General features: G+C 33.8%; 1 protein-coding gene and 1 long non-coding RNA gene across 3 annotated transcripts in view; both read left to right on the forward strand.

Moving 5' to 3' along the window:
- The first annotated feature begins 370 nt into the window (after window positions 1–370).
- On the forward strand, window positions 371–2,545 carry LOC111407666. The gene is made up of 2 exons (XR_002705149.1): window positions 371–627; window positions 1,987–2,545. It is a non-coding gene; the product is annotated as an uncharacterized LOC111407666 (long non-coding RNA).
- A 9,383-nt stretch (window positions 2,546–11,928) lies between these two features.
- LOC111407667 (chromatin assembly factor 1 subunit FAS1-like) overlaps window positions 11,929–18,357 on the forward strand; it is a 20,153-nt gene continuing 13,724 nt past the window's right edge. The window contains exons 1-3 of one of the 2 annotated variants that reach the window (XM_023037292.1): window positions 11,929–12,149; window positions 12,245–12,909; window positions 13,717–13,816. In XM_023037292.1, coding sequence (XP_022893060.1) covers window positions 12,418–12,909; window positions 13,717–13,816 — 592 coding nt within the window. In that variant the 5' untranslated portion in view covers window positions 11,929–12,149; window positions 12,245–12,417. The remainder of the gene's footprint in view (window positions 12,150–12,244; window positions 12,910–13,716; window positions 13,817–18,357) is intronic. The other variant, XM_023037291.1, reaches the window with a different exon arrangement.

Here is an 18,357-nt window from a genome sequence, read left to right on the forward strand (position 1 = left end):
AGACGAAATTGACAACAAAATTTCAAAAATGAAATTTAAATGCATAAATAATGGCAATAATTAAATACATAAACATTTTAATGAAATAATACAAAAGTTGTCGATTAAATTATTATTATTATTATTATTTAATATATTTCAATCGAGTCAATTATTAAATAAAATTTTGAACTGGGTCAAAAATTAAAATTTTAGGGTCAAAACTTTAAAAGTTCAAATTAAAAGCCCCTTATTGAACCCTAAATTCAAATTAAAATCAAGTCCTTCAATATTTAAAATTGCATGATAGGTTCTTACTTTAAAATTTCCAAAATAAGCCCTAATCCCTTAATTTCTGTCAGGGACCTCTAAACTTACAAATTGTAAGACAAGTCACATCCCCAAATATATATTACACGGCTGAAATTAGGAAAGACAAAATCAAACACTCTTCTCACCTGCCAAATGAAAATTAAAACCCTAAAATCCACCATTTTTTTTTATTCTTGCCAGCGCCAAAATCCGACCCGCCACCTCGACCCGAGGTCTCAATATCATGCGAGGACCCGGTTGTTGTACCGGTTGTTGTACAACCCAAAAGTGGCGCTGCACCGGAAGAAAAGTGGAATTCCGAAGCTGGAATCTGAGGTACAAAATCGCCATTGATTGTGCATTGAGATGTGAAATCAGAAAATATTTTGCTGAATTCTAATTTCAAAGCTTGTGTTGCGGATTTTGGGCTTGTCAAATTCTTGGTAGATGGTGGTGTTGGATTTATTAATTATATCTTTGTGTGTGTGTGCATGTGGAGGGGGAAACAGAGGGTTGCCTGAGATTAGGTTTCAAACAAACTGGTGATTTGGCTGATTCGTGTTTAAGTGGAAACGGATGGAGGGGTGGAAAATTTTGTACAATATTTTTGTATTAAATAAATGGACTTCCTCTTGCGTGGTTTGGATTTGGATTTCTTTACACATGTTTATATAATGAATATATACATTATACATATATGCCCAAACAAAATTTTACACACAAAAAACGTTTTTCCACATCATATAGGAAAAAAATTTCATGAAAGATTTCGTTCTTAATATAAAGGCTCTGATACCAATTGTTAAATTTAATTTTAATCATGTTAAGAATCGAGAATGACAATACAATAATTAATAGAACGAATTCATACCAGCGAAAGCCATTATTGATATGAATAATAGTTGTAATAGCTGTTAGATTTTCCCCTCATTGCTCCTCACAAAGTATTAGCTGTCAATGGGGTAAGCTAATAAAATAATATGGAAAAGAGAGGGGATCCAGCTTTATATAGGAATTTATTTAGTCATCCCATTATCTACGTAAACCCTAATTAGGGTTTACGCATAATTTTGGCCCACATACTTGAAATTACCACATTATATCAAATAAAGCCTGTAAGGTGTAAAACAACCCAAATTGATCACTTAACATAATTGGTCTAATCATATGTTGTTGTAAGTCATACATCTAACCCGTAAAATTTTACAATCGAATGTGAAGCCTATATTTGGAATTATTCCAACATAACAAACATTGATAGGTTTTGAATTAAAGATAAAGAATGATTGAATTGAAGGCTGCTCGTTGTGTACATATCAAAGATAAAACTCAAGTTTAATGTAACATATTCTAATATCAATTTTAAATAAGCAATGTCAAGTTAAAGATTCGAGAATTTTTACCAAGCCGCCCATTTTTACATTATTGACTTTTTGTCCTAGCCAAAAGAGCAAGCTATCTAATTTAAGCTTGTTGCATTCGAGTCGATGTGTTTTAGTTTTGTTTGTGTTTCCGTTGTTCCTTTTCTTTTCTTTTTCTTTTGTGTGTTTGTTTGAGAACTAGCAAAGTATTATGTTTGGAGGTGTTTGATGAATGTATTGCAATCATGCAATTAATACTATTTAAGCATGATATTTTGTTTGGTCTTAAGAGTTTTAGGTTGTTTTGTTCTGTGTTTTTATGTTTTTGTTGTAGGTTAGGTGAAATGGCGATAAAAGGCAATTCTTGGAGCTTTAAAGAACCAAGAAGTTAGAGGGAGATGAATCAAGGGTGAATGAATGTGCAAATATGCTAAGGAGACAAGGAAAAAAGCCAAAGAAACAATGCTTCAATGCTGCAGAAAAAAGAATTTTTACAGGTCAACTAGCACGTATGTGCCACACAGCAAATACAAGCAGCGAGGCAATGCATCGTAGAATGTAGAGTTAATTTTGATCCGAAAAAGCCCAATTAAGCCTAACTCAAGACAGACATTATGAGGACATAAATGCAACATTTTAAAGGATTTTGAAACACACTTTGACGCAAACAAATCTAGAGAATGAAGTAATTGAAGGAAGAGACAGTGAGAAGGAAGATAGATTCAACTCGAAAGACAGTTTTTCCTCTTTTCCTTTCATGTTTATGATAATGAACTTTAGATTTCTTTATTTTCCAATTATGAACTAATTCAATTATCTCGAGGATTGATGTAGCCTATACTTGATACTATGTTTTGATTTTCAATGTATATTTCTTTGGGGTTTTCTTCTAAGTTTATTGTGTTATTTGTTCTTTGTGCTCTCAACTAACAGGCCATTAATTGATTGATTTGATGTTTAAGATACAACACTCAAGAGAGGAAATCTTGAATGTGATAATAGAATAACACAACCTAGGATTTTTATAGGTTTCCATAGAAAGTTTAAATCATTTGAAATGTTTTTACAAAGAACCATAGAACTTAATGAATTATTGTAATTTTGATTTGAAATAGAGATATTGGACTCAAAATTTAGGAATGATTTTCACTTGGCGCTCGAGAGAGGGAGTATAAATATAATAGGTTCTTTGCTTATAAAGTAAGGAAACCAATTGAAGATGAATTGAGAATTAAGAGACATAGTTAATAGTTAGATAAAATCAAAACTCTAGGTCATTCTCAAATTTTTTTAATCCTTAAGATTCGGCATTCTATCGTTCATTTACTCAAACTTTCAATTTAGATTTAATTAAATTACATTGATCTCATTAATTCGATTCTCTAAGTAAAATGTGTGTTTGAGCCACATTATTTTGAAATAATATAATTTGGAATAATAGATTGATGGAGAATGAATAGTTAAAAAATAGGAAAAAAATTTGGGTTTACATGTAACATCATTTTATTGAAGAATGTGTGGTTGAAATGATGTCAAATCACTGTTTAAGAATGAGCTCAAACAGGGCCAAAATGAGGGTTAATATAATTATAGTACTTAGTGGAGATTTAATTATCAATCTATGGGTTCGACATTCTAACTCATCATTATATTATAAAACTTGAACAATATAATTTCAACTAACATAGACTTAAAGAATGTTTGCTTTGGTCCCTATGTTTGCTTTGGTCCCTACTTCTTGATTTGAGTACAGTCTTGGTCCCTTTTCAAGTTGTGGCTAATTATTGTATTTTTCAATCCTAATCTTCAATTTTGATGTGAAAAGTTAAAAATTCTTTCATATCGGTCCTCAAAACATCATAATCATTCTAAAATTCATCCGATGATTCAGCAATATGCAATTTAATTTCCAAAGTTTCAAAAATAGGCCAATTTTTGAGATACCGCTAATAACTAACGAATGGCAAATGCTTTTCCTTATATAGATCCTATTTCAATGGGAACTTGATGATTTAGATATGACCTCAAAATAACAGGGGGTCAAGGTCGGTTAATGAGACGATGGGAATAGTGCCCTCTTTTTGTCATCCCTACAGCTTTCCTTTGGGATTGAAGCCATGGCGTATTTCGATTGCTCTTAAAGTATCTTATCACTCTCCTACAATCTGGTTAGTTTATAAATAGCTCAAATTTCCTCTTTTCACATCAATTGCATCCATGTTCGATTTTTACCTACTCTTGTATATCCATTTTAAAAATCCACTCTGCTAGAAATCATATCAAATTTAAAAGCATTGATAAGTGTGCAAAACACACCTAAATTTCTTTGAATTTTAGTGTTCTTTCAGTAGCATGATTTAGGATGATTTGGTATAAGATTTGGGAACTTTATTGCCGTTTTCTTTGAAGGCTACAGTGACTTTTTTGGCAGAAAATCCTGAGCCCAATGTGCTCGCATGGTCTAATAAGAATTTGTACATTCAGTTTTGTAATCTGTTTTTATGTTATCTGTACATCAGTCTTCTAATCTCTGAAATTTAAAGGATAAATCCCAATGCCGTGAAGATCGAGTGCTAGCGTTACCCAGAACAAATCGATGTTCACTTTCCTATTTTGAATTTGGAAGTGGAGTTTCACTGGCTAGATTCTCTTCTTCTTTTCTCTTTTTCATTATTTTTAAAAGATCTGTCATGTCAGTGATGTGTTTGATTCTAAAATGTCGAACGAAAAATTTGGATATGCCACCGGCATTATATGACACACATGTTGGTGTCCGAGAAGTTTTGAAAATCCACGCTCTGGCACCGATGGGTATATGTGCTTCCTTGCTTTTGAGGGCTTGTGTTAATTTTATTTGCCATGTTTAGTTCCTATCTAACTTAGATTGCAAAAAATAATAATAATACTGTCGTAAAATGGTGTATCAAGAAATTTTCTCAACACTTATAGGGTAACTATTTAAGAATAAATCTATTATTAATTTCATTGTTATCGGTCATCATAGTAACATACAAAGAATCAAAACTTATACTGTCCTTGCTCATTCTGGTCCCTATAGATCATTTATTTCCAAGTTTTCAATTTATATGTATTCTTTGTCATGTAATTGCAAATATTGATGCAAGAATGGTTATTAACTCCATGGTATTAAATAATAAGGCAATAATGGTGTTCCACTTTTAAGCTTTGAGTGATTAATTAGAATGTTTATAATGCATATTAAACATATATAGAGATCTTATTTTCTTTAAAATTTGATAAAAGTTTTATTTTTTCTTGAGCCTATGAACTAATTTCCATCATTATTATAAGTCGTGCACATGATGTGCGCATAGTGAACCCAGTTTGCACGAATCAGCCACACATTCAACATAACGTCACACTACGTTGGCATTGTTATGAGGACATGATAAGAGTGTAAAAATATAATATTTTTCCCTCTTAATTATTGCATTTGTGTTGTTATTTGATACTAAAATGAATTCATTATACTTATATTTGGATTCAGGTTGCATTTTGGTAGAAAATGTGGAAGTTAGAAGAAAAAAGCGAAAAATGACCAAAGTTGAAGAAAATGAAAGTTTGGGGACTAAAGTGCAAATACTCCAAACTTGTATCTAACCTTAGGATGAAGATTCGAAACTGTTAGAGGTCAAGTGGATGAAAAAAGAATCCTATTCCATCCCAGAACGTCATTACTCCCTTCCAAGCATAATTTTCTTTGATTTTTGGCTCAAGAACGCTATGAGCAACTAAGGGATTCGGTGAAGCCATGAAGGAACTCAATTGGTATCGGTAATTTTAACGTCCTTTTACGCATGTAATTCTAATTTTCATTGTTAAATGATTTTAAGGTTTGGATTTTCCATTTTCATGATATTGTTTTGAGATTAATTCAATTCTTACATATTTGTTATGGATTTAGTCAAGCTTTTACTATTGATTAATCAAAATAATTATTGAATTTCAATTCCAAGCATTATTGTGAGATTGGTTTAACGTTTATTATGCTTCTCATAGATTCAATTGTATTTTGTCTATTGTGGACTTAAATTATTCGTTGAATTTCAATATCATGCAATCTTATTGGTGTGATTCTTTATCATTATATGCCCTAATTATATGATTGTTTTGGATCTGATTTTAATAGATTAAAGTAGGAATGTGTTGTAGGAGGATTTTTGAATTACCATAGAATTTAATTGGACTTTAATGATATATTTTCCAATTAAAGTATTATGACAAATATCTTTAATTCAGTATATGATTTCGTAATTGACGTTGATTGATACGAACCAATCCAGGGAATTTCGTCGCTTCATTATTTCACACATTGGAATTTACATTTCATTCAAATTGATAAATTGTTTTTATACAAACCAAGACGAAAACCCTAACTTTTGAGCCTTTGAGTAATTTTCCCATTTTTCTGTGGATACGACACCTCAAAACTGTACTACAACTACCGCATTATACTTTGGGCGTAATCAAAACATCTCGAAAGTTGTAGAAAAATCAATAACGTAATTTGATAATATCATTTTAAATTGGAAAAAGAAAATCCAGGAAATAAAAATTGAGGGAAACCTTAGAAAATGATTAAGTTGTTCCAGTTAGGCCTTAACTATTCCAAGTTGATGTTCCCAATTGGAGTTGCCCAGTTGAGAAGGGTGTCCTTGTTGAAGAATTTAAGAATGGTTTTCAAAATTCAAGGAGGTAGGAACCCATGTTTGGCCCATTGAAGTTGGAAATTTGAATTCAAGAGTTTACACACTGAGAGTGATTTGAAAGGATGACTCTTGTTGCTGTCTCAGTCGAGGATCCACTGATCAGACACCACATTTTTAAGGAAAGGCTATTTCTTCAACATGATCTTGGCCTTGCTTCCTTCAATTTTTTCTCAAAACAAGGGCATTCATTCCTATAGTGACCAAACTCTTGACACTCGTGGCATCTAACAACTTGAGCTTTCTTACTAGAGCTCTTAGCATTCAGTTTGTCACTCTTATCTTTCTGAAATTTACTAGGGGCTCCTCTCTTTCTCTCTTGAGACCATCTCTTTTCCTTTAAAGCTTTTTGGAATTTCTTCACAAAGTGAGTTTCATGTCAGATGACTCAGACTCCTCTTCCTTAACTATGTTCAATGCTATGGATTTGTTTTTCTTAGGCTGTGAAATAGTAAGTTCATAGGTTTTGAGGGATCCTTCAAGTTCTTCTATCTTAATCGTGTCTAGGTCCTTGCTGTCTTCGATTACTGTAACATTGGTTCTAAATCTCTCGAGTAAAAACCTAAGGACCTTTCTAACAATTTTGGACTCGGAAATCCTCTCACCTAGGTTGAAGCTAGAGTTCATGATGTCATTCATCTTTGCGTAAAATTCATCAAACGATTCGTCATCCTTCATCCTAATTTCTTCAAACCTAGAGGCCAACATTTGGAATTTGGAATTTTTCACATTTGGAATTTGGAATTTTTCATAGTTTTGGTTCCCTCGTGTGTAGTCTCCAAAATGTTCCATACTTCTTTAACAGTTTCAGACATTGACACTCTTCTAAACTCTTCGGGGGACACAGCAATAAACAATGCATGGAGTCCTTTACTATTCCAATTACAATCGACTAGTTATTCCTTAGTCCAAATAGAAATATCAGTGGGAGTGACTACACCTGATACAGTAGTAGATAGGGCTTTCCAACCATTTTACACACTCACCCAAACACGTTCATTTAGGGACTTAAGAAAGCACGCGTCCCAACTTTCCAGCAGGCATAGTTGCTTTCGTCAAAATATTGAGACACCGATAGTGATTGATTCATCTAGACAACTATTCAGGTCAGTACTCGAGATTTAACTCTGGTACCACTTGAAATAACGTAGTTTGACCCAAATAACATTTAGAGGGGGTAAATAGTGTTTATGCGAAATTTTCACTAATTAATTAATAAATACAATAAGTCACAGTTATTAATTTGTCTAGATCATTTCACATGTTTTACTATCCTATGTTGAACTGCCAGAAATAAGTAAATTGCGAAAAGAAATAAATAATACAATTATTTGATGACGAAGAAAACCCCTTGCAGGATTAAAAACTCCGAACCTAAGTCATTACAAATCTACTATAAACGAGAATTCAACTTACAATCCGCCAAACACAAATAACACAAGTTTTTCTGACCTCCTGACTATAATTTTTCAAAGCCCTCCTAGAATGCGTGCTCCTGCACCAACTTCAGGCTCCAAGCCCTCTTAGATTGCGCGCTCCTACATCAATCACCTACTTTTGATTTCGTCTGTCCCATGTGGATTCCTGAGAACTCCCCATTCTCCAATGATCGGAACTCCGATCTCCTTTCCTGATCTTCAAATCTCAACAGATGCTCTGGAAGGACAGGTTTGACGATAATGGATTTGATGTTTTTGTGTGAGTGCACCAGCAGTATGTGGGATTGAATGAATAGATAAAAGTGTAGAAGGTTTTCTCCAAGTTCAATCCTCTAAAAAAAAGTCTGAAAACGGAGCACTGTTATTTATATGGGATGTATTGGGTAGTGCGGGTCGGGTTAAAATCTCAAAAATCACAAAATAAGTTTCTCCAGGTAGCACTGTCGCTTGAGCAAAAATTGAGCGCCGTTGTTTCACTCGAGCGAAGCAGTGGCGATAAGCTAGAGAGGGATTCTCTACTTTTGACGCTTGAGCGATCACTTGGCGAGCAGCTAGCGAAATTTCGATGATACTTCTTGCCCTACTTCACAACTCAAACCCTAAAATACTTTGACAAAATTGCAACATAGTCCCCAACTTTTACACATATACAAATTGACCCCAAACTTTTGAATATTGACAAATCGACCCCAAACTCTTGAACGAATACAAATTGACCCTTTTGATCACAAAATAGCAACACAAAATCTAATACACACAAAGATTGATGTGAAATTCAAATACAAAATGGATATTATGGCAAAGCAATTTGATTTACTGATAACTTTTAAATCTTAGTCCAAGATTCATAACTTAATGTAGTGTTCAATCAAATTATTGTATTGTATTCAATTTACCCCTTTCGAGTTCTCATTAAATATATTTAACTAATTCAATTTCATATCTCTATACGAATCAAGCTTAGTTAAACGAAATATTAGTTCAAAGAATTCATCTGAGATCGTAGTAATTAGTATAGATATCTCTATACATTATACTAGTTTACCGAATTTTACTCTATGGTCTAAATCTCAAACTTACCTCTCGATTCGTAAAAGATTCACAAAATCACTAAATTAGTGATCAAGTATTTCAATGCACTAAACTCATAGCAAAGTCAACACATGTAAGATAAAAGAACAAGAATCTTGAATAAAAGAAAAAATGATCGCAAATAGATTATATTGTTCGCCCCAATATTAAATTTAGTGACTCATAATAATAGAGGAAAAACAAGAAATTGCTATTGAATATATCGCTGGATTTTGAATAAAAATGAAGAAAAAGAGATTAATCTTACACCAAGATATTTTTTACCTTCCAATCAATGCTTCAAAACTTGAATTTTTTGATATTTTCTTCCCTTGAATTGTGATATTCAATAGCTATTTGTATTCTCTGTCTTCATGTGTGAAATCCTCTCAAAAGTGTCAAAAACTTGTATTTATACTCCTCCCCACATTTGTGTCGAATGTAGGTTTTTTATTGGCTTCAAAAGAGCCAAAAATGAGCCCTAGCTACCCCAGGTGATGCCTCCTATGGCATCGCGGCACTGCGTCTCTGTGGTTTGGGTAAAAATCTGCATCCACTTTTTTTTTTTAATTTTTATAACTTTCTTTCCTAGTATTTGATTGAGACAATTCAAATTGGGTTGTAAAGATAACTCAAAGAGTTACAACTTTACTTGAAATAGCTTTTTTTTTTCCAATTCGAATGTTTACTAGGTCAAAAATGGATTTTGATCTTGAGTTGAAACTTTGAAATATACTTGTGTAGTTGAAAATCGATTTGTGTCCATATTTTGATCATATTTCACTCCATTTTGACTTCTAATTTGCACCCAATTGACCCCTAGTATTGTCAAATCTTTATTTTGAGGTCTAACACAATTTTTAAGTATTTACTGTTTAGTCTCCAAACATTGGATCTTGTCCATTTTCATTGATTTTTCGCTTCTTTCTTTCAATTTCACTTCCATTCATCGAGTTTCACCAAATAACACATTATTTAACAAAGTTGGCTATAATTTCATTAAAAGAATTACAAAATGTCCATATTTTAAAGCCCTATATAAGTGTATAAAATACACTTACTGAAAAGTTTTAACGTTCTCCGCTAAAGATTGTGGCCTTGTAAAAGTCGCAATTAACCATCCATGATGGTCGCTCAACACACCTTTATCCCTGGTAGCTTGCACCAACCAGTCCTTCCCTATTGACTTACCCCCTTAATCCCTCTCACTCATTCTTCGTCCACACGTGTTCGAAAGGCTGTCTACCATCTTTCCCAAGCTAAAAGAATGTCTCACATCCCCTGAAAATGCACTACACTATTTCTCTAGCTCCCACAACAATCAAAGCCGGAACCACGCTCTTCCCAACCCTAGCTCACCATTCTTTCCCTTCAAACCCATACAATAGTTCCAATAGAATAATGCTCCTTGGCCAAGGTCAATGACATGAGGTGAAGTGACACGGTATTGTGGTATGGTAAGATTGGATTTTTTTTTTTTTAAATTATCAAATTATGTATTGACACATGTCCATTCTGTCATTGACTTTGTTACTGTAACAAGATTGATCCTCCAATATCTTCCAAAGCTCACCGGCCCTTTAATATGATCCCTTGCCCTAATCACATATGCTTTTCTCCCACAACATAAATGAAGTGAATGAATGGTAGCTTGGGAGCATAGGTTTTTGTAAAAGTAACAATTATAGATTTTTGCCAAGTCGTAGGACTAGAAGGCCTTCAAGTATGAGCTTAGCACGAGCTGGGGTTGTAGAAATGCTTACCCTATCTATGGCAAATGTTAGCAGATTTCATCTTTAGATTTTTATATGATTATCTAACCTTTAAGAGGTCATGAACAACGCTTTTTGTTACATCTTTCCACATCTAGTTTATTTCTATTTAATTGAGAATGAGAAGACACCATGTTATACAAGTTCATGTTTGACCTTCATTTTAATAATTAGGGTGTGTTTAATTATCAATATTTTTTATGAAAAATATTATTTTTCCACCAAAATTCTTACTTTTGTACTGTTTGATTAATATTTCTTTCATGAAAAATAATTTCCTACTTTTGATCACATAACTATATTTTTCTTGAAAACAATGAAAATATTTTATTTATGGGTGTACGTTTTTATTTTTCAGGTAATTCTTTTTCTTTCTCTCTTATCTATCCATCAATAAAAAATAGATAAGTATAACATTTCTAGGTTGAAAAGTAAATTAATCAAATACATTTAATTAACAACTTCCATGCAAATATGTTATAGGCAATTTAATTACTTAGAATTTATTTTTTGTTCTATATAAAATCTATGTTTGCAATTAAACTCACATTTAATATTTTTTCTCAAATTATTTTCGACTACTTATTTTATTGAATTTTATCAAAATCTGCTAAAACTATGATTTTTAGCTAAACAAAATAGAGAATTAATAAACCTTTGTTTCATTTTTCACAAAAAAGTGGAGCAATGACTTTTAAAAAAATATATGGTTAAAAAGTAGGAAAAATTTTAAGTTTAAGTGCAAATCATATTATTAGGAAAATGTTTGGTTAAAATGAAGTTTAAAAAAAATAGTAGATGTTTAAATAATGGGACTCAAACAAAGACTACGTGAACGACTTCTATCGTAATTTTTCTCAAGCAATGAGAATATGTTGGTCAAATTTGTATTTTTTCCTTGCTTGAATTTCATTCTTTTAAATTTTTTATTTTTTCAAATTTATTTTCAATCATATAATTTATACGATTCACAATTTTTATTATTTTCTTAACCACATATTTTAATAATTTTTATAAAAAATACACAACAAAAAATACTTAAGGGTCTGTTTGGAAGCGATTTTTCTTCTCAAAAAATTAATTTTTTGACCGTTATTTCACTATTTCAGTCGTCATACTTGACTTCTTCTCTCATAGGTGGGCCCCATTTTTTTTCTAACGGTCAAAAAATCAATTCTCAAAATCATTCTCAAACAGACTCTAATTTTAACGGTAGCAAACAATGTCTTAGGGGGGAAAAGAAAATGACAAAATTGTTACTTCTTTCCTTTCGAGGTGGCGTTGACAGCGCATTGGGGGGTTTCACGTTGGGAGCACCAAAATTGCGGACAAATGTATCGAAAGTAGGCGCCAACACTGAAAAATCGCGTAATTTGGAGCCCAATATTTTTCCCACTGGCGGGAAATAAATAAATATACGCCATAATCTTTGTAATTTAACAAGAAAATCACTGAAAACAGTCACTCCAAAGAGTTCAAAACTGAAAAGTCAGGCACCATCTCGACTTCCAAGAAGTTTTTTTTTTTTTTTTTTAATCTCTCGTTTTTAATCATCTGATCCGTTTCCTTCTTTTTCGTTTTAGGGTTTTCTTGGAAAATCAGTGAACGGAGTGTGGAATTTCGTACGAAATTCTCCCAAAAAAGTCCTACATTTGCCGCTGTTTCTGGCGTTTCTCTGATTCGACCAGGGTATTTCATGTCCTCATCTAGGTCTCTGTTATTTTTGTCGAAAGACATAGAGTAATTGTATGCAGTAATGGCGGAAGTTGAACCGATGATAATCGACGGCACTGATGAAAACAGCCTGAAATCGAATGGCGCCCATCAGAAAAACAAGGCATCCAAGAGAAAGAGAGGGGATCAATCTGTATGTACCGCAAGCCCAGAAGAAAAAGAGGCAAAAATCAACGGATTCCGCGAGGAAATCAACAGTTTAATCAAATTCTGCAAAAAATTAGTGTTGGAGCAAAGAATGTTGTTGGAAAATGTGGAAAAAATTGGGATTTCTTCCGCTTCTTTAAATGGTGTGATTGCATGTTTGATGGAAGAGAGTGAACTCCCTTTGTCAAAGCTTGTGGATGACATTTTTGAGAAAGTTACGGGTAAAACTGGAAATGGTGATAGCGTTAGCAAGGCTAGTGTGAAGAACAGTGTGCTTCTAGTTGGGCAGAGATTATGTTATGGAGTGTCCAGTGCAGATGCTGACATTTTGGAGGATGAATCTGAGTCTGCCCTCTGGTACTGGGAGGTAGAATTCTCAATTTACTTTTATATTAATGTTTCCCTAAATCTTTGGATTTTGATTTAGGGCTTCGAACATATGCTATATGGGCATCTTAAGTAGATTTTGATATCTATTGCCACTTTGGAGGAGGGGGAAGGGAGAGGGAATTTTTGGATTATATTGGCATGTTTGTGAGCTTCACATCGAAATTTAGTCCGACTAGGATGGATGCGCGGAGAATTGATTAAGCTTTGGGTTAGATATGTTGTTTAGTCATGAATCATGAATATGATTCCTTCCATGTGCAATATATAGGATTTCCTGTTTATTTATTTTTAGAAAGGGTCAAACGGCTAGGAGAATTTTAATTGTCTCGTTTTGGTACTCTTTATATATTTATAAAAAATATATGCATCAAAATTGGAAATTTTGGCATTGCGCGAAGTAATTGTTGCTTTTATGATATTCATGTTTACGTTGGATTCTATACAGAGCTGTGCTCTGGATTGTGTTATCTTTTGATATAAGTGTTTGACCTGGTATGTGCAAATGCGTGTACCTTTTCTGGATTCCCTATTTTCTCTTTGATTGTGAAATCTTAAGTAAAAGGCACTAACCATATTCTTTTTGTATTATTGCTTCCTTGTTGCATAGCATTGTTATCTTACTGTTTGTGTTGTGCCTTCTTATTTTTTTGTACTACTACTTTGGCGTGACTTTGTTGTTCAAATCGTACTTTTCTTGTTCAATATATGTAATTCTTAGTATGTTGCATTCTGTTGTGGTTGTATGTAAGGCTAATCTTGTCTTGTTCATTTATGTTCTTCGTAGACAAGAGATTTGAAACTAGTGCCAAAATCAATGCGAGGCACTCTGAAAGTCCGGCGTACTTGTCGAAAAAAGATCCACGAAAGAATTACTGCTGTATTGGGTAAGTCTATACTGCTCAACTACATATAAGTATCGGCTTGCTATAATATGGAATTGGTTTGTACACTTGTGATTGCTGTGCAAATATGTTTTATGTATATTTGAGTCAGTCTGATTAAAAGTAGACCAACCTCCTGTGTTTATAATATGGTTGCTTGTCTATAAAAGTGGTAGGATTTAGCTAAATTTCCCTTCCATTTGTTCATCGTCTGTCATAAAGTTTAACTGGTCAAGAAACAAACCCACTGGACAGAATGATACTTGTCTGGGATGGCTATGTTTATCCTCTTCTGCTATTCTAATCAAGTCATCTATGAAGTCATAAACGTTGGTTTACATCCACCCTTTATCTAGAATCAAGATTAAGATAGTTAAATTAAAATTGGAGTGAAAGATAAGAAGGTAAGAAGATGAAGCATTGAGTAGATATATGATGCACCGACATTCCGACGGAACAACTATCATATTTACATAGTGAATTTGCTACTTAAAATAAATGAATTTGATTTATTGGGGGGAGAAATGCCAGATCCATGCAAGGGATTTGTGGCCATATTAATATCCCGGGCCAGTTGTCATTAACCCATGGTAACTGCCAAGTTGCATCACGCTGAAATCGTATTCTATGTAATTTTAGTGCTGGATGGTTCAACCTATTTTTTGACTATTCCAATTTTTTTTTCTTGTTTTGATTTCTTTTGGCGAGTCTCTTTCACCTTATTATTATTATTATTATTATTATTATAGCTTCTTAGTTAATTAATTAATTAATTTATTATTGTTATTTTTTTGGCCAGGGGATATGGTTGTTTAATGTGTGAAACTATTATTTTTTTTTTCTTCTGTCCAGCTGTAGTTTTTTAAGTTTGGGTTCAAATAACGGTCACAGAAAAAATCTCTCATCTCTTTACAGGTCCACCTTTGTGGATGACATAGTTATGGTGTATATACAATGGACATTAATCAGGGATCAAGACCATTTAATTTTTAAGTGCTGTTATTCTCCTCAAATTGTTGCTTGAATAGTGAATAGATTTCTGTTTGTATGAGCACAAGGTCCACAATCTAATATTGATTTTATTCTAGTGATCCCTAGTACGTAGTGCCTTATACATAATTTATTCGAGCATTTAATCTTCAAACAATGGCCAAAGGATGTAAAGCTAGAATCTGTCTCCTTTGATGATTGTCATTTATGTGATAAGTTTTATGCAAATAATTTGCTTGGGAATTTTCAGATTCTTTCTTTAGAGTAAATTGTGCAATTATTCAAGTTGGTCCACTTCTGAAACTTGGTTTACTCGACAATTTGAGTCCGTTTCAGCAATGATAACTGCACTGGAAAAATCAGAGGGCCATCAGAGCTACAGGGAAGATTTGATAAGAGCTTCAGACAAGCTTAGCAAAGTTTTAACTGAGGCAGATGTCCGTTTGTTGATGGAGACCATGTCTCAGAAAAATGCTGCTGAAGTGTATGTATCCCAGGTATTTTTTTTCCAGTTGGTTATTGGTCATGGACTCAATCAGTATTTATAATGGTGAAGGTCTGAGAAAGAAGCCAAACGAGAAGAAAAGCTTTTGATCAAGCAAATGGAGAAAAGCAAAAGGCAGATGGAGAAAGAGAGGAAACGAATGGATCGGGAGCTTAATAAGGAAAAGTTGCAAACTGTAAGTCCTTTCTCTAATCTTGTACATTTTATTTGGCTACTGTACAATTATAAATATTTAATTCTTACACAAATGTTCTAAGCATTGTTCGTATAGAATAACGTTTTGACTTTCTTATGATTAAATTACCTTTTTGATTTTATTGAATGGAAAATCATAGTTTTGTTATCTTAATGGAGACTGAATCTGAATTATCTAGACACTTGACATTCTGAGCTGGCTTTCATGTCTTGCTATGTTTAAGATAAATTTGTTTACAAATAATGTAGATTTTTACAGGTCTTAGCTAGTGAATATCTTTTTTCTTGGTTCATTTATTTGAAGATCCACAACCTTTCAGGAAAAAGAACTAAAGCGGTTAAAAGATGAGGCTGAGAAGGAGGAGTTGCGCCTTGAGAAGGAAGAATCTGAAATGCGGAAACAGCTGAAAAGGCAGCAAGAGGAAGCAGAGAAAGAACGGCGGCGCAAGGAGAAGGAAGAATCTGAGTTAAAAAAACAACTTTCTCTGCGAAAACAAGCATCACTCATGGAGCGTTTTCTCAAAAAAAATAGAACTAATTCAACTTCTCAGAATGGCAGCACTGCAATCAAACAGGTAATATCTGAACAATCCCCTAACAGTGTTGAAAGGATGTCAGGACCAATTACAGTGGCTATGGACTCTGTTCTAACCCTTGGTGAAGGATTTGATGAAGAAGATATATGGAAGTGGGTTCCTTATGTTTCCCTTTTTTTTTGTGAATATCTTGTAAAATACTGATAGTTTATATAGTATAAGACTAGTCTTGGTTTCTTTTTGCAGATCACACTTGAGATCTTGGCGCTGTTTGGGATGCACAGTTCGTTCTAACAGGAAAATGCATTGGGGAGTTCGTCAGAAGCCTAAGACAGAACTGGTCAAGGAACTTAAGCTTAGTACCAACAGAGAATTGACCTGTGATGAAGACTTGAGCCTAGAGAAGCTTGTGGATGGATGGGATGACTCTAATATTGATGGACGATCAACTTGTACTAATGCTAATATTCTTCCCAAATGCCAGAAGCGCAGCAGGAATTGGCAGCTTTTGCAGTTTGACAAGAGTCATAGGCCTGCCTTTTATGGTGTTTGGTCCAAGAAAAGGTGGGCGCAATTTTCATGTTACATTGTTTTACTCTTATGCATATAGTTTTGCAAGTGCATTGTGGTATCTTTTGGTATATCATTTTGTAATATCTTTTTTGTGCACATGGAAGGCATCCACGGATTGAATTTTAATTGGAAATTTGGAGGTTATGAATGCTATTATTGGTGAGTGTAGGACATTGTTGGTTTTAATTTGTGAAGTTGAAGGATGAATGATGAGTCCTGCCAATATATACTGTGTTCTAGCACAATTAAGCACGTGGTGTTTTACTGGTAATTTGGTACAAGAGAGGATTGCCACATTGAATAGCCTAGCTTTAAGGCATGGCATTGAAAATTGTCTTGGAGCTGTACCACTTACTATGTATTCACTTAGAATGCTGTACTTCTGTTCTCCTACCAAGCAATTTGATAATGTTATTTTGTTTAAGACACTAGTTGAGTCGCTTAACTTGCTGTCTGTTGACAAGTTTCTTGGTACAATCATTGAAGTGATACTTGTGTACGGACAGCGTCCAAGTTGGTTGTCCTATTTATTCATCCATGCATGTTTTAAACCATTGAAAAAGAATTTGTTCCCTGCATGATATGCTGTTGAATTATACGCGGTGCCTATAAAGGTACAAGGAGATCATCAAGAAGTGATGTTACACTGATTTGAAATAGTATATTATCGTAACTCTGATTGTATGTGTTTCTGTTTCTGTTTCTCCAGTTCAGTTGTTGGAGCGCGTCACCCATTTGCAAAGGATCCAGACTTAGACTATGAAATTGATAGTGATGGGGAGTGGGAAGAGGTATGTCTGCTTTGCTATAAATGTCATTTAATAGTATGAGATATTGGCGATTAATATTTGATTGCATAGGAGGAACCCGGTGAAAGCCTATCAGATTGCGACAAGGATGATGAAGATGAAATGGCAGAAGGACATTCAAGAGGCGATGATGGGGATGAAAGTGAAGATGGCTTTTTTGTACCTGATGGATATCTCTCGGAGAATGAGGTACTATATTTTTATTGCTATAGAAATTGATTTTCAGTTTATATTGAGGACAAAATATATTTATCTTTGTGTTTCTTCTGGAATGTGCATGTTTACAAGTTATTTCTTTTTCATCTTTCTTTATTTCGTCATTGGGTTTTTTTTTTTATTGAAAATGAATTTCTGCTAAGGGTGGGAGTTGGTGGCAAAGGGAGGATAGCTGAAAATGCTAATTTGTTTTATTTTCAATTTTTTGGATATACTGATTTGTGGTCAGCAAGTTCATTGGTTTTCATTGTGCCATGTAGGGCGTACATGATGACGAAATTGAATCTGATAAATTGGTTGAGGAGACGAGGAACTTGCCTGATTCTGGGCAGAATGAAGAATTTTGTACCTTGCTCCGACAACAGAAGTATCTGAATAATTTGACAGAGCATGCACTGCGGAAAAACCATCCCTTGATCATATGGAATCTTTTGCATGAAAAAGCTATTCTAGTACTGGCTGAAGGGCTCACTGATGCACAGAAATTTGAACAAAAGTGCTTGCAATCACTGAGTATTCTGCCGTACCCAGGTTGCCCCCCAGTAGAGATATCAATTTGTAATGACACAGTACATGAGGATGAAGAAGCTTCCCCTTCAAGTAGTAAGTCAAGCATGACTCCAGCGGCAAGTGCTGTAGCTATATTGAACTCGGACTTGCCTCAAATTGTAAGTTCATTTTATTGTGGAGTAGACACAACAAAACTCTTGCAGTTTGTTT

Source organism: Olea europaea, chromosome 13 (assembly GCF_002742605.1).
Source record: "Olea europaea var. sylvestris chromosome 13, O_europaea_v1, whole genome shotgun sequence".
Classification (NCBI taxonomy): Eukaryota; Viridiplantae; Streptophyta; class Magnoliopsida; order Lamiales; family Oleaceae; genus Olea; species Olea europaea.